Genomic DNA, 21087 nt, shown 5'->3' on the forward strand with positions numbered 1-21087 from the left:
CATCTGAAGTAGCAAACTATGGTTTGTCTTATGTAGAAAGTAAAGGTAAAGGACCCCTGACAGTGAAGTCCACTCGCAAACGACTTTGGGGTTGCAGGGCTCATCTTGCTTTACTGGCTGAGGAAGCCAACATTTGTCCGCAGACAGTTTTTCCGGGTCATGTGGCCATCATGACTAAGCCGCTTCTGGCGAAACCAGAGCAGCGCACGGAAATGCCATTTACCTTCCCGCTGGAGTGGTACCTATTTATCTACTTGCACTTTGATGTGCTTTTGAACTGCTAGGTTGGCAGGAGCAGGGACCGAGCAACAGGAGCTCACCCCGTCGCGGGGATTCGAACTGACGACCTTCCAATCAGCAAGCCCTAGGCTCAATGCTTTACACCACAGCGCCACCCGCATCCCTTGTCTTAAATAAGAAGTAGCTAATTTAATTTTACCTGCAAGTGGAAAAGAAGAAACATGTGAACCTATGACTAGTTCATATATTGCTAGTAGACAAATGTGCTGTTTTACAGAGGGCAGTCTTCTATAAGAAAGTTTGTTTGAAGGGTTTTCTGGTTCAGGACTGTTTTAAAGATAGGAACAATAGATAGGGAGAGTGGGGACCTTGAAGTAGCCCATCAAGAGCATCTGGGCAGCAGGCAGAGTAGGCACACAGGTAATTTGGTCACAATATTCCATACTTAGTGTGATGTATTTTATTTCAGTTATAGTATTTCTATTTCTACTCACATCTATACATATATTTTCCTTCTTTTTTTAGCAATCAGTACCTAAGCCGGCATCGCTGGGTTGCTTCCTCCCGGCGCTGAGCCCGCCACCCACTGCCACTGCCCAGCGAAGCATATAAGACCACCTCCCAAATTGGTGCTGCCAATTTGGGGGGTCGTCTTATACGCCCAGTCGCCTAATACACCGGAATCTACGGTATATATCACTAACTATGGTTTGATGTTACATGAGCTGTCTGATTGCAACACAGCACATACAGTGGTACCTCGGGTTACATACGCTTCAGGTTACAGACTCCGCTAACCCAGAAATAATACCTCGGGTTAAGAACTTTGCTTCAGGATGAGAACAGAAATAGTGCTCCGGCAGTGTGGTGGCAGCAGGAGGCCCCATTAGCTAAAGTGGTGCTTCAGGTTAAGAACAGTTTCAGGTTAAGAACGGACCTCCGGAACGAATTAAGTACTTAACCCGAGGTAACACTGTACAAAGAAAAAGTGTTTCATCATTCAGTTTGTCTGTTGGTTTGTTGGTTTGTTTATAGCTTCCCATAAAACATTCCGAAATGATTTAACAATAAAAACATCAACAATAAAAACCTATATTAAGGAATAATATGAATTGCAGTATAGATATAAAAATGCTGGTTGGAAAGACAAATCTTCAGAAGGCAGTTATCTCCAAAAAGATAATAGAGAGCACACCTTACTAAAGGAACAACAAAGAGTAGTTGCTACCACACTAAAGGTTCATTTCCTACCTCATATGGAATGGAATTCCTGATTAAATAGTAGATAAATTGAGTTATCTTGGATATCCTGATCCCAATTTGTATAAGACTTTTGACACTAGTCCTAGCACCTTGAACTTCTCCTAGTAGCTTATTGGCAGCTATTATTTGCTATTGCAGTTGCAATTGTAATTGCAATTCTTTCAGTGACGGTTTAAATTAATGGTGGTAGCCTGTCCCAATGAGCAGTCTAGATGCTGCGTTTTTCACTAGCTAAAGCTTCTGGGCCATCCTCGAGGACAGCTCGACATAGAGTGCAGATCAGTAATTCAATCTGGAGGCAACCAGTACATGGACAACAGTGGCCAGGCTATCCCAGATTTGGCCTTATCCAGGGCCATCTTACCCATAGGTGCTAGGGGTGTGTGGCACCCGGGTGCTGGGCTTTCAGGGGCGCCAGGCCGAGAGTCCAGGGCCTGAGAGTTGAGTTCAGGGGAAGAGCCTGCCTGTTGGTCAGAACACTGCGACAGGCTCTGCTGCAGGCGGCTCTGCGCCGCAAATTCGGGGGCGACCGAGCCAGCGAGACGCTGAGGTGTGTATCCAAGAGTGCTTGTAACTGTCCTCACTGTAACCCTCTTCATCACTTTGTCAGAAAATGGGGTATTTGCAACTGGGCAGTAGTTGTCAGAAACCAATTCGATCCAGGGAGCTTTTCAAGATGGGTGGGACCACTCACTTGGATATTGAAGATGTTTCTCCAACATCACACCCAAGGCTACCTCCTCCAGCTTGGTCAGAGAAGTGGGCGGGGAGCCATAGTTCACTGCCTTCTTGACCTGACATGTTAGCTCACAGTTTTCCATACAGTATGTTACCATTTCTCTGAAGGGTAACACTGAACTTTTTAGCCCAACAACAGTACCAATAACATAGCTGGAACTCTTTAGCCAGATAAGGGTGTCATATCATACTGGGTTAAACTTCAAAGAAAGCACTTTTTGGGAAGACCAAAAACAATTATTAGCTGGCCTGTTCTACAAAGCTTAGAAGTGGTGTCAGTATAGACTTGTCACTTTTAACTGAAAACCTATTCTCTCTCAAACTGTTCAGGAGGGGAAACAAACCCCAAATAGTTGCCTTTAACACTGCTGGAGCGAAAGCCTTATGAAAGTACTACTACTTTCAAAGAAAATATATCTTGCAGTGAAGCTCAAAATGGTAATGTTTGATAGAAAAAGCTATTCACTTCCAGCAGAGAGTTTAATTAAACAGGCCAGCACAGGTAGCTAATAGATCTAAATGCTGATGTAAAGCACAGCAGTAGTAGCTTTCCTGCTCCCTACCCCTTCCTCTTTATTTTCTGAGGACATTTAAGTAATTTCTGTGAGAGGGGTTTACATTAACATGCATCTCAAATGCTTTAACAGGAATATTTTACCGGTTAGATTCTGCAGCTGTTTAATGTTTTTCCTACCTTGGTATCTGTCCTTTAAACATTTCATTTGCCATTCAGTGCTTGCAGAATGTTACTGCTTGTGATGAGCTCTACTATGTCAAAATACTATGTAATCTTGATACTGAACGCTTATGAAATGACAAAGAATGGACTCCAGTTAGTATCCATTTAATAATAAACATTCAGGACCAATTGAAACATGATGGGCCCCACCTGGAATGCATTTACCCATGTCTGTGCTCCATAACATTTAAAATGCTCTTACCTCACGTGCTTAGTGTTGCAGATGCTACTTGTCTATAAGCAGTGTGTTTATTTAAAACATTTATATTCTACTTTTCCAAATATGTTAGCGGGCTACAATCAATCAAAACAATAGATCCATAGAATTGTAGAATTGGAAGGGACCCCAACTTTTAAAGTAATTTAAGAGCAGCAACAATTAAATTTAAGCAGCTATAAACCACTAAAACCCCAGGGAAGGGAAGAGATATTATAAATACAGTGACAATAAAAAATGATTTAAATACAATACAACAATTGACATGGCTTCAAAAGCTTTCCTAAATAGGAAGATTTTTTTTACTACCTTACAGTAGGCTGTTAGCAGGGCTTTTCTTCAGCCAGAACTCAGATCTGGCATCTCTCAGGCGGCTGCCATTGCCATTCTAAGAGAACAGGGCAGGTGTTCTTGGTGAGCTCAGCCAGTTCTTTTTCTAGAAAAAAAATAGCACTGGCTGTTAGAGAGTATTCCGGGTGGGTGGGTAGGGAGTATATGAGATAAGGGCCTTTCAAACATAGCTTAAATTCTAGCTTCCCATCCATGAACAAATTAGAGCAGGGGTCAACAACCTTTTTCAGCCGTGGGCTGGTCTACCATCCTTCAGAACATGTGGGGGGGCCGGACTATATTTTTTGGGGGAGGGGGAATGAACGAATTCCTATGCCCCACAAATAACCCAGAGATGCATTTTAAAAAATTTTTAAAGTTTTTTTTATTCAAAATTAAAACAAGACATACAGTGGTGCCTCGCAAGACGAAAATAATTCATTCCACGAGTCTTTTCGTCTTGCGATGTTTTTCGTCTTGCGAAGCACGGTCCGTCGCAACTGCGCCTCTTCAAGCGGCTTTAAGAAAAAAGTGCAAGACGTTTTCGTCTTGCGAAGCAAGCCCATAGGGAAATTCATCTAGCGAAGCAACGCAAAACCGAAAAACCCTTTCGTCTAGCGAGTTTTTCGTCTTGCGAGGCATTCGTCTTGTGGGGCACCACTGTATTATCCAAAAACATATCATCCTTGTCCCCCCCCCCATTTCTCTGAGACTGCTGTTTTCTGCATGTTACAAAGTTGTATAGAACCTCAAACTATTTAGCTGATTATTATCAATAAAAAGTTTGTGAATGTTTATTCAAAACCTGCCAAGGAGTCCAGTTCACTTTGTTGCATCTTCACATACTTTGTAAAGGGTTCCCGTTCATCTTTAAAGTCACAGTTATCCTTGTCCCATAGCTTATATGTCAGTTTTGCCAGTTCTGCATAGTCGTCAATTTTTCTTGCCATGATTCTTTAGTTGGGATTTCTTCAGTCTTCCATCCTTGTGCTACCAGAACTCTCACAGCCATTGTCGCATACATGAAGATGTTTTTCAGCTTTTTTGGCAGATCTTTCCCTATAATCCCAAGCAAAAATGCCTTGGGTTTTTTAACAAATGTTAAATGGAACATTTTATTCAATTCATTGTATATCATTTGTCAATTTTTTTTAATTACAATCCCACCACATATAAAATGTCCCTTCCTTTTCCTTACACTTCCAACATATATTTGAACTACTTTTGTACCTTTTCCCTAACTGCAGTGGTGTTGTGTACCATCTATACATCATCTTCATGTAATTCTCCTTCAATGGGGAACAATCTGTAAATTTTAAATTGGTTTTCCATAATTTTTCCCAATCTTCCATCATAATGTTGTGACCTACATCTTGTGCCCAGAGATGCATTTTAAATAAAAGCACACATTCTACTCATGTAAAAACAAGCTGATTCCCGGACCGTCTGCGTGCCGGACTGAGAAGGCGATTGGGCCGCATCCAGCCCACAGGCCCTAGGTTGCCTACCCCTGAATTAGAGCCTCTACAGCCGCCTATGTCCACTTGGCTCTCCAAGGGGGCATAGATATATAAAGTAGTTCAGTGGTGGAGCAGGCAGAAAACCACAGATTAATTATCTGGTGTCTTCGGGTAGAGCACGGGTGGGTGGCAGGGAGTCCTATCTGAAACCCTGGAAAGTCACTGTCTGTCAATATAGTAGACAGTACTGAATTAGATGGACCAGTGCTCTGGCTCATTAGAAGGCAGATTCCTTTATCCTTATGCTTGTTATTGGCCCTTTCTAGGGGCTGTGGGGGTGGGTCTTTAAAAACATACATACTGTATCCTAATAATGAAACAAATATCATGGATATTAATGGAGATAAGCATATGTCAGTGTGCAACACATTTTATTTGTTTATAGTACATTTGAACCACACCTGGGCCTAACATCCAAAATGGTATACAATGTGATTTTCTAGAATTTTCTCTTGTAAAACTATGATAACATTGTTCTTCCAGGCTGTTGTAAAAGACTCAGGGTTGGTGTAGTGAATGACGTAAATATAAACCGGGTTGGTGTAGTGAATGACCATCACAGCTCATAAGAGGTTGGTTCCTGAAAAAGTACAGTAGATAATACACAATACAAAGACAAGGTTTCACTGCTAGTATAGAATAATAAAAGTAATACAATTCATCCACCACACACACACACACACACACACACACACACATATATATATATATATATATATATATATATATATATATATATAGATGTAATATTTGAATTGGACATAGCCCTGTGGCACATTTTATATTTCTCAAACGTTCTTTCCTGCTAAAGGTATCCCATCTTGTTCTTCACAATTTATATTCCTTTTTTTTCTTTCTAATAGTTTCCTACTTTAAGAATAAATTGGTTGAAATTCAGTGACCAGGAGGTTCTAATCCAGTTTCTTTGTTGTAGAATATACACCAAATTTTGTATTTGTATGAGGTAACAAAACCAACCAGGTCAGGATTTAAAGAGATATTTATGGCATGATTAAATTAGGATTATTATTTTTCCCCCAGTGGGATTTTTTCACCTTTTTTCCTTTGAAAAAATAGTTAGAAGGAACTATTTTTCATTATGGCATGGCAGGAAGGGATGTTGTTATTGATGCTGTTATTTGAGGAATGCCCAAGGTTTCTTTGGACATATGAACCTAGTTATGTTAAGAGGTTTAGATTGGAGTAAATACCTGTTAACAAATATAAGCAGTTTTATACCTATGTAACTACGAAAAGGGAGCTCACTTCTTAAAACATTCACTTACTCGCTTTCTTCCTTTTTGGATTATGTTCCTCCCCACGTTCTAATTAATATATACTAAGATGTGAAATCATTATTACCAGTGTACATTACCTTGTCCTTTCTTGACATTGTTGTGCTGATTCCCTATTTGTATTTGTCCTTTAGAATTTCCCAGTCTGTTTTATCCTTCAGAGCTATAAACAAGCTTTGTGTTATTTCTCAATTTCCCTTTCTCTCAGCTGATTTGCTCACTGAAACCATTATTAAGTATATTGAACACTTATCCCAATACTGATCCCTGGAGTGCTTCACTCAACTTCTTTCCACTCTGAGAAGCAGCCATTAATTACAAGTCTTTGTTTCCTATCACTTAGCTAATTTTTAATCCACAACAGGATTTTACCTCCCTACCCTGTGGTTATTTTCCTTAATAGTCTCATCAGCGGCTTTTGACAATCCAAGTAAATTACTTGAAAAAGACCTTCTTTTATCCTGTTTGATTAACTCTTTCCAAGAACTGTGATGTCTCAAAGAGGCAAGATTTTCTTTTCACAGAGGTTTGACCTTATCAATTTATGCTTATCCAAGTAGGGCATTATTTTCTTCTTAATTATATTCTTTCTCAACCTTTCCTGAATTAGGACCGAGAAGCTCATCAGTCTCTAATTTCAGTTTTCATTGTAATATTGGCAACTATATACATCTTTAAATATTGCTTGTGCTATATTTGCATTAAGGGCCTATTTAAATTCCTCAGGCATGGTGATTTACTTGGCTTGGAATTCCCACAATGTTCCCTAATCTTTCCTTTAGAGATTTGCTGTAATGCTACGGCACACTTGTATCATACTGTGTAACAGTGGTATCTGCTCCATCTTTAATCATAAAGATTAATGCAAATAAGCCAATTCTTTTCCCAGCAGTCCATTAATCCTCCCTAATAGCACCCTTCACCTTTTGTTGGCCAGAAGATTCAGGGACTTACACTGAAACCTCACTACTGGATGTTTTGCATTCCCCTTTTGGTCATTTCAATGTCCTTGTAAAGTTGGAAACTTGTGAATGGCAAAGTCCCTGCGGGAGGAAATGAGGGCTAGCAAAGCAGGTACGTAGTTCAGAGTATTACTAGCAAAAGCAAGGACATTCAATATATAGCCCTACTAGATAAAATATGAAAGAAAATTTTTATAGCTCTAGCTAAATTCTGGGATGCTCTTTAATAAAAGCAGTATTGGTGTAATATACCCTTCTGGGTATTGGACAGGAGCCACTCTTCCCAGATCCTTTTAACAGAATACCCTTACCTGTGGAGGGGCAGGCAGAGGCTACAACCTCCCCTCCAACGAAGACTAGGCTTAACCAATCTCTATCCGCCTTACAAAGTTGAGATGATTGCTATGAGGTAGGTGAAAACCCAAATAGCGGTGCCAATTTGCTAGATGGGAAAAAATCCTGCCCAGCCCCTAAATCCAACAACCAACATTGTCCATAGCAAGGTTATACCATCAGCATAAACCCTAATCTGAGGCTGGGTGGGTGGGAGAACCGGCATGGTGAATGAGAGGTCGAAATGGCTAGCAGGCCAGGCATTTATCCTTGCTCTGGGCACGGGACCAGGCACTGCTATTGATCAGTTGGTCCCATGCCCAGGGGAATGCCATCTATAGATTCCTGCCGCCATGGGCCAATTTGGCAGTAGGAGGACGATCCAGCCTGCAATAGACCAGTTCCCAGAGGAGGCCTGAGGCCCACCCACAAAGCCATCTGCCCAAGAAGGGCAAATGGACTTCCAGAGCAGGAGTACAAAAAGTCTTTGGCCAGAGGATTGGGGAGAATTATTTTTCTCTGATCGCAACTGTTAACAAACTGTGGAAAAGTACAGATAGTAATAAGTACCTAATTAACAGTAGTAATTCACAAAACAATTGTTGATAATGAAGACATCCTGGCATTGGTAAACCAATTAATACATTTAGACCTGGTCTGCACAACACACTATGTCAGTGAAAGGGACATCGGTATTCAGACCAGGAATGTAAAAATCAGGCAGCAAAGTTTCTTAAAGAAAAAGTTTTTTATTTGGATTTTTGTCCGACAAAAAGCAAATAGGGTGCATTCAGGAAAATGAAGAATGCCCACCCCTCCTTGGGGGTAGCTAACTCATATACCTTCTTGCTAAGCATAGTTCAGCCCCTTGGCATCCCTTTAGCCAATGATTGACAATTTCCTATGGTCATTGATACATATTCATTAAAGCTCAACCAATGAATAAATTTGGTGTGTCCTTTCGGTTCCAAGTTGCCTATTCCACTAGGTGGCGCTACTGGCTTATAATCTACTTAACCTATTTATTTGTTCCAGGAAATACCCCTGACCACATGCTTCCTAGAAATGTGCCGAAGTGAGTCGTGTGGTTTAGCAACTTCACACCTAAGAGTTCTATCTGGACCCTGGCGGTCAGCAAACATCCTGCTACTTGCCTTTGTCAGGGGTCGTTTCTCAGAAATGGCTTAACCTCAACTGGCAAACTTCCTGCAGGGGCAAGCTAGCTACACCCACAAGCTTGCATGCTTGCTGCCTCTACAAAAGGTGCAAAGTGGTAAACAGGAGAAAAGAGAAATAGTCTTTAACTTTCTAAAATGGCTTTGTGCTTTTAGCTTTTAGATGGCTCTATAAAATGGTGTCAGAGGTTCTTAAATGGCTTTAGAGGTCCTTAGCCTGGCTCTGGCCTGACTCTCAACTGGTCATCCTGACCTTCACCCCTCCATTCCCCCCTTTCCATCACGAAAATGCTGACCGGTCACGGTTCTCCATTTTCGCTTGATGGACCTATAGGTACAATATCATAGAGAGCCAGGAAATGTACACTCCTGTGGATACACGGGCCTCCCTCTATGACCCTGTCAAGTCTTCAAATATGGTGCTGGGGAACCACGTAGGTGGTGTTCAGAATCTTGACCTCGCACGCATACCCAGCACTCAGACCTGTTCAGGCTCTTGGCCACAGCCGTGGTCATGTTCAGGAAGGTGTTCTCCCTCCACCCGGTGGCCATCTGAGAGGTGAGAACCATCAGGAGGCAGGGTATGATCCACATCCTGATTCGAGGAATGTTCGGTGGCCCAGAACAAAGAACTGTACCACCAACACAGAAATACCACAAAAAGGGTAATACCACAGGCCAAAGGGATGGGGGCCCACGAAGGCCAGGTCATGTGGGCCTCTAACTCCTGGCCCTACTGAGGCGTGAACAGCGTCTACACACAAAACATTCCCACTCTACACAGGGAAAAGTGGCCGCCTGGCACTGATACACTGTTAGGCCTCGGGAGCTATAGGGATGGCAATAGACTCTGTAAAGTTCAAAGGCTGGTCCTACTGGGTAGCGGTCACCTACGTGGTCTCTGACCAGGGCCTATGGAGGCTGAAGCCTGGGGTGGTAACCCTTATGCAGCCACAAGAATACCCTACCACATTCAAGGGTATTAGATGTGGAGTTACCAGGCCAGGTATTCTTCTGGGATTATGGGATTCTCGAGCCACCACGACAACCACAGGTGGGGCTGCAGGATTTACCGGCACTTGTTCAGCAATTTCAATGCGCACCTGGTTCAGGCTCCCTCCCCTGCAATATTTGCATTAAGATAGGCTCCGTCCCATGCAACACCTGGATTAAGATTAGGACCTGGTCTACCAGATGGGGTTGGTACAGTGCTCTACCCCCTGAGTGACAGTTGGTTACCCCCCCACAACAGCAAGAGCGGTCCAGAACTCGATAGATTTCGACCGTCTCTGCAACTTCCCGTAGGAGCAGTACCCATGTGCGCTGGACAGTGGTGTGGAAGAGAAGCCACAGTGGGGTAGTGGGATGTTTCAATACGGCAACCTCATCAAACCCCTGTTCCCAATAGCCAATGAGCACGCCATTTCTTACCACTGGCAAGACGAACCAGTCATAGCAGAGGTCCGCAGGCCAATAGGGTCGGTATGGCTCAGTGGGGTCAGGACAATAGGACATAGAGCAAAAAGGGCAGTAGGACATAGAGCAAATCAATACAGAACATAATAGAGAAAAGGGGAAAGTCCTTGTGAAAGTCCTTGTGATGATCAGTCGCAGGATCTCGTTGCCCGTGGCCTAACGCGTTTCCGGTAGCGTCAGACACAAGGTGATGATCAGACGCGTGTGATGCACCCAGGGAATCACGTCAGCTACTCTCACCGCAGTTGGGATGGAGAGGAGGACGGTATACGGGCCTCGCCACTTGGGGATGAGGGGGTTGCGCTTCCACGCTGTCACCCGGCTGGAACTGGTGGACCGGCTCAGCGAGACTGCACGGTGTAGGCTCGAGGTAGTACCTGGAAAGGGAAGCAAACACACACGGGGACAGGAATTGCACTTGTTCCTGAGTGATGTGATCTCCCACCCGCCCCAAACTGGCGGGGATGTCTCGGACGAAAGGGGTTGGTCTGCCATACAAAAGTTCAAAGGGTGATAGTCTCAGTCTCTTGGTTGGAGCGCTCCGAATCCGAAACAAGGCAATGGGCAGGACATCTATCCAGTGTAGTCCCGTCTCCTGGGTCAGCTTTGGCCAAGTGGGTCTTCAAGGTGCGATTCATACCCTCAGGTTTTCCCAAACTCTGGGGTCTGTAGGCTGTGTGTAGCCTTCAGTTTATCTGCAGCGCCTTGCACACTTCTTGCACAACTTTATCAATGAAGGCAGGGCTATTGTCACTGCCAATACTTCTGGGGAGGCCAAATCGGGGTATGAGTTCATGTAACAGTTTCTTGGACACTTCACGAGGTATCTCTGTTCTAGTGGGGTATGCCTCTGTCAGGGTGCAGACAAGCACAAGCAGGTATTTGATACCCCTAGTTGGTGGTAGTTCAGTGAAGTCCACAATCAGGCTTTCCATAGGGGTAAAGCCCACGTGTTGTACACCCGGTGGGGGAAGGTGGCCTTGTCTGGGGGTGTTCTTGGCGCACAGGACACACCCCTGGGATATAGCAGCAACTAGTTGAGAAAGGTTAGTGATATAGAAAAGTCTCCCAAGGTGTGCTCTGGCAGCTGGACCCCCTAGATGAGTGGACAATCACGGTAGCCAGATGTTGGGGCACAAAAACACGGTTTTCTGGTAGACGGAACCATCCCTCCTGGAGTGTTGCTCCTTCCTGGCGTGCCCACTGTTGTTCCTCCGGTGTGTAGCGTGGTTCCACATCGTCTGGAGTGAGTTGTGGGATGAGGGCTGCGTTGAGTGCTGGTGGAGGTTTCAAAACTGCTTCACGAGCTGCGTTGTCTGCCTTCCGGTTGCTCCTAGTGACCATGTCCCGGCCTCTCCCATGGCCTTTGCAGTGCATCACGGCAATCTCTTCGGGACCCATACTGCTTCCAGTAACGTCTCAACTTCTGGAACGTATTTCAGAGCTTTCCCGTGGGCTCCACTCAAGCCCCGCTCTTTCCATAGGGCGCCATGCGCATGCAGGGTTAAGAAGGCATATTTAGAATCAATATAGATGTTAGCCTTGCATCCAGCTGCCAATTGCATGGCAATGCCTTTCGCTGTTGGACTTCACCTCAGAGGACAAATAACTCTTGGAGACTTTGGCTTTCTTAGAACTCTTGGAACGGCTTGCCTGGCTTGCCTGGCTTGCACCCCCACTTCTGGGTGCTCTGCTGCCTGAGGAACAACTTGTAACTGCCTTCCTGTTCCCAGTTCTCAGCCTCTCTCCAGCCCACAGTCCATCACACAGATTTATTGAAGCGTAGAAACAGCTTCCCAAAACAGCCTCAGCCCCCTCTGGGCTTGGTACTTTTTCTGGGCATCCTCTAGTCCCCTCTGGGCTTTCTGGGCGTCCTACAGCCCAGCCCCTTCTGGGCTGGCTGCCACTGTGGCCTGACATGCTGTCTTCAGTTCCTGCCACGCGACCCAGGGCTTCCTCCCTTGGAGTATTGGCAACAGCCAAGAATCAAGGCTGGCCCTTAAAATGGCTAGGACCCTTTGGTCTCTCTAGAACATCAGGCACGTCTGCTTCACAAGCTTCCACTGCGCCTGCAGACTTCTCAATGGGATGGGCAAAGCCTGTTTCAGTCTGTGTACCCCTTATATTCCATAAGGGTGAGAACCGAATGGGGCACATTCACATGCATCTCCTGGCCAAATGTGAACTTGCCTGTTTCTTCCACTAGTGTGGCGGTGGCAGCGACAGGCCACAGACAGGGTGGCCAGCCTTTCACTGTGGAATCTAATTGCTTGATAGTCTCAAAGGCTTCTTGTTGGGCCGGTCCCCACTCAAAGGGGTCTCTTTCCCTTCCTCTGGTAACTTCATTTAGAGGTTTTGCTAAAATTCTGAAGCTTTGGATCAGGATTCTGCAAAAGCCTGCTGCTCCACAACTTTAAGCTTGTCTTTTAGGGATATCACAATCTCTGCCTTTTTTGCAGTGACCTTTTGACAATTTCTAGATGGTCAGTATGTTCAGCAAGTTGTCTGGATAAATTAGCTAAATCTTCATCCCTTTCTTTTTTTTGTATTTTGTAAAGTGAGCTGGTTGTATGAATCTTTCACTGATTTCAGCTCATTCACAAAACTTTGTTCTTTGTTTTTCTTTTAATTTTAGTAACTTGTTCAATTTATCCTTTGCAGAGATATGTTCATCGACCTGGGATTTAAGATGGTCTGTTTCTCCTTACATTCTATTTCTGTTTCTTGCAATTTTTAGCTGATTTACTTATTTGTTCTTTAAGCAATTTAATTTGTGAGTCACACTCCATGAGTTTGTTGTTGTAAGTAACATCACAAGTATTGATTGTAGAATGAAGATCTTTAACTGTTTGGCTAGTCTCTTTGTTTTGCCTAACAAATTCTTCATTCTCTTTTGTTTTACTAGCGTTTTCAATTTTTTTTTTCTCAGCCAGTTCTGATTTTATTGCACTTAACTGTTCAGAAAGTTCTGAAAGCTTTCTGCCTCCACTGTTCACACCTTTGGTTTGTACATCTTTCAGCAATTTCCCTGTCTTGCATTTCATCCTCTTTGCACTTGATCTGACATTTCAGAATATTAATCTGCTCAGAATACACATTTGTATTTGAAATAATAGCAGAAATTTCTTTGTCTTTCTCAGCTAAAACCTCTCTGAGGTTGTCAAATTCTCTTCCATGCCTCTGGAGGTCTTGAATTAGTTGAGACCTCTCTTCTAAATGACTTGTGTTTAATCTATTAAGTCCTTCATTTGTCTGTTCAAGATCCTGTTACATTAATTCTATAACAGCATCCTGTTTCATGCTCTTTTATTTTCCTCTGTTAATGCAGTAATAACTGCTTACTGCTCTGTACACTGTTCTCCATAAACACTGCACTTCTTCTGGACATCTTCCCTCTCCAAAACCTGACATGAGGGAGTGACTTTGCAATGTTCAGTCCTGCATTTCTTCAACCGGGGGGGGGGGGTTGTCATCTACCACCTTCAGCCAGTTGTCTATATAGGGGATCTGGTCAGGATGTCCCCCCTGGTCTATGCCATAGTCTCCACTGAATCCTTTCTTGAAGTTGTTTAACATGCATTCAAGGGGAATTACTGGACCTTTCAAGCCTTTCGAGCCTCCCCCCTCCCATTTTCAGTATGGCCCTGTACAGCGTCCCCACACCAAACACTCACACATTCATTTCGCAACTTTGCTACGACCCCAGGGGAATGCCCCGGGGTAATACACATACATGCACAAAATGCCTCTCTCGCCAGACGTTGTACCATACACTAACCACCCTGTGCCCCCCCCCTTTCTCTCCTTCCTACTACCAAAGCGTGTGTGGTTGTCAGGAGTCAACCCTTCTCCTTAATGCCACTATCCACGCTGGAGATTTGATCAGGATCTCCCTTCTCCTTAATTAAAAGGAGGATTTCCTATGTCCTCAGGGCTTGTTGCCATGTACTCACCCCAGCCGGCTGTTCTCTGCCCTGTCCTCCCAACCTCGGCTCTTCAAATCCGTTGTCCTCTGTTCCAGGATACAGCAAGAGGGTCAAGTTGCCTTCTGTCCCCCTCCGAAGAAAAGGTTCGGTGTGCACTTGGAAGCCAGGAGGTCTGTTGGCCCTCCCCTGTCTCTGCCCAGAGGGCAAGGGAGCTGCCTCCTGGTCTCTGAGGACACTTAAAGTCCTTCTGATCCGAGTCACTTTTGGCACCAGAAATGAAAGGGACATCGGTATTCAGACCAGGAATGTAAAAATCAGGCAGCAAAGTTTCTTAAAGAAAAAGTTTTTTATTTGGATTTTTGTCCGACAAAAAGCAAATAGGGTGCATTCAGGAAAATGAAGAATGCCCACCCCTCCTTGGGGGTAGCTAACTCATATACCTTCTTGCTAAGCATAGTTCAGCCCCTTGGCATCCCTTTAGCCAATGATTGACAATTTCCTATGGTCATTGATACATATTCATTAAAGCTCAACCAATGAATAAATTTGGTGTGTCCTTTCGGTTCCAAGTTGCCTATTCCACTAGGTGGCGCTACTGGCTTATAATCTACTTAACCTATTTATTTGTTCCAGGAAATACCCCTGACCACATGCTTCCTAGAAATGTGCCGAAGTGAGTCGTGTGGTTTAGCAACTTCACACCTAAGAGTTCTATCTGGACCCTGGCGGTCAGCAAACATCCTGCTACTTGCCTTTGTCAGGGGTCGTTTCTCAGAAATGGCTTAACCTCAACTGGCAAACTTCCTGCAGGGGCAAGCTAGCTACACCCACAAGCTTGCATGCTTGCTGCCTCTACAAAAGGTGCAAAGTGGTAAACAGGAGAAAAGAGAAATAGTCTTTAACTTTCTAAAATGGCTTTGTGCTTTTAGCTTTTAGATGGCTCTATAAAATGGTGTCAGAGGTTCTTAAATGGCTTTAGAGGTCCTTAGCCTGGCTCTGGCCTGACTCTCAACTGGTCATCCTGACCTTCACCCCTCCATCAGAACCTAGCTAAATGAGACAATATCAGTCTGCATGCTTCTGGAGAGCACTAGCTTTAAAATCTCTCTTCACTACTCATGAGCTGTAGTCAACAAAATGTGACTGCACTTTGTGGTTAGCATCACAAGCACTTGTGAATTCCTTTCCAGACGCCATCACATTTGTGTGGTCTTTCTAGAACAAGCTTTATTGTGTCATGTGATCCTGGTCATAATGTGCTAAAAATTCTTTGTCTCAGTTCAATCCACAAGCTATGTTTAAAATTTGTTGTTGACATGTAAACCCTAAAAAAATTGGGACCAGGATACCTAGCAGATTGTCTCCACCCATATATGCCCAATTGACCTTTTGAGATATTTAGAGGTGGTGTTGCTTGTCGTAATGGACGTAGCCGGGGAGGGAGGGCAGCTGCCCCCCTAGATCAAGTAAAACAGTAAAAATACTTAATTACAGAAAATAATTCAGCTTAAACCATACAATTATACACTTTTGTTAAAAGCATTTGTACTGTGATAAAAGGTTGCTAGAGAATTAGTATTTGTGCTTCAAGGTAGTCTTTATTACACTGCCTTTGTCCGAGAAGAGCCCTGCCTAATTATTTGTTGTTTTTCCAGATAGCCCTTGGTTCTTGCTCACACACTGAGTAGAGATTACACTGTCCTATTAGTCCTTTTAAGGGCCAACGTATGCCAGCGATGCCATGTGTGAACAATCTGCAGGCACCATTAGCACTGCTTGACTAGCTCTTGATAACACTCACTATGAAGTCAATTAAAGACGTCAGGAGGTGGGCCAGACTGCTTTCTTTTACTAACAACAATCCTTAGGGGGTGGAGCACAGGGATTTGGAGGACAGGTGATGTTAGCGTTTTCAGTAGGAGAAAGCAAAAACATCCAGACTGCTTCTCTCTGTTGTTTGGCACAAATTCCTTTCATTTTCCCACCTTCCCCTATTTAAAAACAGGTTTTGACAGATTTTCCACTTTATAGGAAGCTGATGAAAGCCAAGTGACTTCAGTTCACATTAAGGAAAATGGAAGCATGAGGCAGTAGCAAAGAAGTCTGGAGCTTAAATTAAAAGCTGGCAGGAAATACCAGACCTTATTTGGAGTCCTAGTGCTTGGTGTTAAGTACTGTGCACTACACCATATTCTTCCATGATTAAGTTCTAACTGTTGAATACTTTCCCAAATGTATTTTGGGAATTAATTGAACTTTTTTTGCCTGAAAGTAGACATACCAATTTCAAGCAAAAAACTGCTGTGCCTACTATTGGCATTTGCTGCTGGAAGGTGGCTAATTTAACTTATAGGAAGATTTGTCAGCTTCCTGTTTTAAAACAATTTCTAATTTCCAATTATGAATATATGCTCAGATGTTTGCAAACAAGTTATATTTAGTTTTAAAATGAAACACCACCATTATATTTGTCTTCCTTTAGGAAGTATAGGAAGCAGACAAAGAGTAGCTCTAAAAGAAATGGGCAAAAGGAATGACCTAATTAGATTAAAAGAAACATATGCTGAAGTCACACCTTGCAGTCCCACATAAAGTACCTAGACACACTTGCTGGAAGTAAGTACCGTATATACTTGAGTATAAGCCGACTTTTTCAGCACATTTTTTATGCTGAAAAAGCCTCCCTCGGCTTATACTCAAGTGAGGGTCCCTGGTGGTGGTGGCGGCGGAGGAACGAGCAGCCCAAAAGCAGCCCTTTCAGGCTGCTTGTTCTTCCTCTGCCGCTGCCGCCACCAGCCTCTGCCAATCGCAGCACCCTAGGTAAGCAAGGGCGTGGGGGGGGGGAGAGGTTTGTGGTGTAGTGAACTGGTTTATACTCGAGTTAATAAGTTTTCCCAGTTTTTTGTGGTAAAATTAGGTGCCTCGGCTTATATTCAGGTCGGCTTATACTTGAGTATATACAGTACCATCAAAGTCAATGGGACTTCTGATTTTGTTAAGGATTATGACTTTGTACTGGGCATAGTGTTGCACTATCAACATAACCAAAGTTTTAGTTAATTCCAGGGCTGGATGAAGACCTAAGCACTGAAAAGATTATGGTGCCCCCTGTATGTACTCAAAAACAATACTAAAGCATAAAATATAATTGTGTAGTGGAGTGTAAGGAAGTCTTATAAAGTTCTGATTTTCCCCATGATGACTGCTCTGATGCTATTTTTGAAATATCAGGTGTCATTTTTTCCCCAACAAAATATTCTCTCTCTCTTTCTTTTTTCTTCCCCCGTTTTGCTAGTGCCCCAAGGATGTGCTTAGTCTGTCAGCTGAGTAATTCAGCATCGGTTAGTTCAATATTTAACTGTTATATCCTTCCTATAAGCAGTGTATTCTGCTTCATTCTCTTCACAACCTTGTGAGGTCCTTTTGGCTGAGAGATAGCAGCTGGCCCAAGGGCACCCATAAACATAATGGCTGACTGGGATTTGTAAACTAGCTCCTCAAAGCCCAACAACAGCAGCATACAATAACAATTTTGATCTTGGTCATTATTACAATTATGTGATAGTCATTAAAAACTTTCATTGTACATTAGACCTTCTGTTGTGACTTTCTTCATCGTGTTTGGGGCATCAGTGGGAGTGGGAGGAAACTTGTGTGTGATGGGATTATCATTACATGAATTAGTTATTACCTGATCATGTAAATCAACTCTTCGCTTACCCACCAACAAGATTCTGGAACCTTACTGTGGAATAATATGTATTATTAACAGCAGCAGTGGTCTGATTATACATTGGTGTGTATTTTTACTTTGTTCACACTCATGCAGACTATGGTTGCCCAGATGCTCATTATTCCCTACTGGCCCTCTTCTTTGTTTGTTTAGTATTCTCTTTGATTCTCCCTTTCCAGACCACTTTCATAGTTATATTTAAAACAGCATCTATACAATTCGTTGCGTGTTTCAAATATGAACATATTTGCAAATGAACAATATAGCTCTGGATCATAATCTTGCAAATCATGTGAAAACAGTTATTATATATGTATACAGCGTGAAGCAAAGTCTCCTCAGACTATGTAATGATGCCCTGCCATAAATATCAGTTAAAAATTGAGTCTCTAGTTGCTTTTGTCTTCCATTTATTTACAGGGTTTTCCTGGCTTTTCAATTTAGATTGTGCTTACATAGGGGAAAGCTAGTAAGTATAATATGCAATTACTTGTTTTCAAATGTATCATCTATCTTCTAGTTTGTATTTATGGTATCTCATTTAACCTTGCTCAATGAATACATGGAAATACAATGGAGAGAGTTTTCGACATTAATACTTATTATTCCAATTACTTAGTTTCCATCTGGCTTATTTATTTCCAGGCATCTCACATTGGGCTCCAAAGAAATGACATAACTTATCTACAGGAATGTGCGATAAAGATAAAATGAGAGATTGTTTACTTGGCTAGAGAGGCATATTATTTGTTTTCTTTTCAAAAGGCTCAGAAAATGAAATGTGAAAGATTATAGAAATGGAAATGGAAATCTCTACAGAGAGAGAGCAGGCATTTTAAAAAATGAATCAACAGAGATTTTGGAAATACAACCTGATTTACTGTACAATATAACAGTGTTTAAATCTATGGAGTTTAATAACACACACACATTTTTGCTGTCCTCCTACTGCTTCATTTTCCTAAAATTCAGGTCCCATATAGTCTCTTAATTTTGTTGTATTTATCAAAGACAGAAAAGAATTTCCATATCCACGTATAACTATTTAACCAATTATAATCTTATTTTATGCTTTGTTGTTTAGTCGTTTAGTCGTGTCCGACTCTTCGTGACCCCATGGACCAGAGCACGCCAGGCACTCCTGTCTTCATTTTATGCTATATTCAGCTATTTGAACCAAATTCACAGTCTTGGGCCCACAGCATGCCTGCATTCATTTAACAAGATGCTAGAAGTTGATAGTTTGATGAGCATTTTTGAAGTTCACTTCCATGCATAACAGAGAGTGTTAAATACTCTCAAACCTCAACTGCCTTATTCTGGCTGGCAAAGATTAACTTCTCACTTCCTCTTGAGGCCAGTAACAAGCAACTGTGAACCAGCCGTGGATCGTATTATTTCTAGAGACTTTGGTGCTAATTTGTTTTGTATTGGAGCTACCAGTCCCATTTTGCTCAGTGGGTAGAGCATGAGACTCTTAATTTTAGGGTCCTGGGTTTGAGCCTCACATTGGGCAAAAGATTCTTGCATTGCAAGGGGTTGGATTATGACCCTCATGGTCTCTTCCAATTCTATTATTCTATGATCCCCATCCTGAGCACAATCCCTTTTGACCATTACACTAAGCAGTGACAGGCATGACTACCACTCACTGGGCTGCCCACTGGTGAGCATATGGGGGTTCTGCAGGCATGGACTCTCGTCTGCCAGGGGGCCTAGTTGTGCTGTATCTTAACCACCTCAAGCTCTATGCTTTGAATGCAGATTACCTGGCAAAAGTCAGCTCACCCTTCACATTGGGTTTTATACATATGTAAGGTGCTCTTTTATAATTATATGTTGGGAATGATGCATGTTCTGATGTAGCTGCATTTTATACTTTCTGGATGTTTCAAGATCATATTCTGTGTTATAAATCAAGCACTGCTGGCAGTTGTTTCTTTTTGTTTTCCAATGTATTTCTTATCAATTAAAAATTTGGTGTGGCATAAGCAAATTTTTATTCTGAAGGTGTTGCCCAGGTGGTTTATATCTAAAAACTGTGTGTGTGTGTCTGTCTGTCTCTCTGTCTCTCTGTCTCTCTGTCTGTGTCTGTACACGTGCTAGAGATCTCATCAGTATTGTGTTCACTAATTATCAGTGACTCTCCATGGGTCTTTCCCAAACTATCTAAATATGCCAGGTATTAAACCTGGGCCCTTCTGAATCTATAGTGAAACAATGGCGCATCTTGCACTTAAAAGTCTGCATCAGGTGTTACTGTAATGCATTTCTACATTACTGGACAATTCCTGGACAATTCCCCAACTTAATTAAATAACTAATACTTGGCTGTTCTCGTTTACTAGAATATGCATACCTTACCTTTTAATGTAACAGTAACTACTCTTCAAGTGCTGTTTATGAACAGAAAATAAATGGAACAAAAATACGCATTGTCTGAAACTAAAAAAAATTAATCTCGTCTTCTTGTCTATCTGTTCCACCCAATTTCATGAGCTGGATTGATATGGCTACTTTTCCTAATTGGAAAAACAACCAAGAATAAGCAATAACATAAAATTATTTTTAGAAATGCATTTTTAATTACTGAGCTGCTTAATTATTGAGTACCATCTAAAGTATCCTGTGAACCTTATCACTATGCAAATGTATTCAGTTTTGGAAACAATTAAATGATAATAAAGCATTCTTTTTTTCTTTTACCATATATTACTGTAATGAAGCTGTTACCTCTCAGTGTGCATTTTAATGAGTTTTAAGTAACATTTTAATGAGCTCAACATTACCATAAACCCAAGGATTAGACTAAATTGAATTTACTGGGGAAAGGGAAAGGTTCATTAAGAGTTAATTATATTGTTTAAGAAAGAATATTATTCATTTTATGAAGTCCCTCAGCTAAGAGCCCACCAACATATCTATGCTTACTAATAGATGTAATAATGTTGTTATTACATTGACACGACACATTGATTTATTTGCTATTATTCTTTTGTGGATTTAATAAAATGTGTTGTTTGTAAATAATATAGCCAGTAATGTAACAAATGCACTGTGACATATTCTTTTTTATAACAAGAAAATAGATTCAACTGTTTTTAAGTCTTTCCCTTTAGAACAACTGCTTTCTGATTTTG

At 42.2% G+C, this 21087-nt stretch overlaps 1 protein-coding gene across 30 annotated transcripts in view; it reads left to right on the forward strand.

The window, feature by feature from the left end:
• Positions 1–21087, forward strand: part of ROBO2 (roundabout guidance receptor 2) — a 799183-nt gene that overhangs the window by 606392 nt on the left and 171704 nt on the right. Inside the window, exon 1 of one of the 30 annotated variants that reach the window (XM_083498510.1) lies at positions 18401–18416. The exons of the other annotated variants lie outside the window; for them this stretch is intronic. Within the exon in view, the coding sequence (XP_083354636.1) occupies position 18416 (1 nt within the window). The 5' untranslated portion in view covers positions 18401–18415. Of the gene's footprint in view, positions 1–18400; positions 18417–21087 lie in introns of those variants that run through there. 30 annotated transcript variants of the gene reach the window in all.

Source organism: Podarcis liolepis, assembly GCF_965112155.1.
Source record: "Podarcis liolepis genome assembly, chromosome: 4".
NCBI lineage: Eukaryota > Metazoa > Chordata > Lepidosauria > Squamata > Lacertidae > Podarcis > Podarcis liolepis.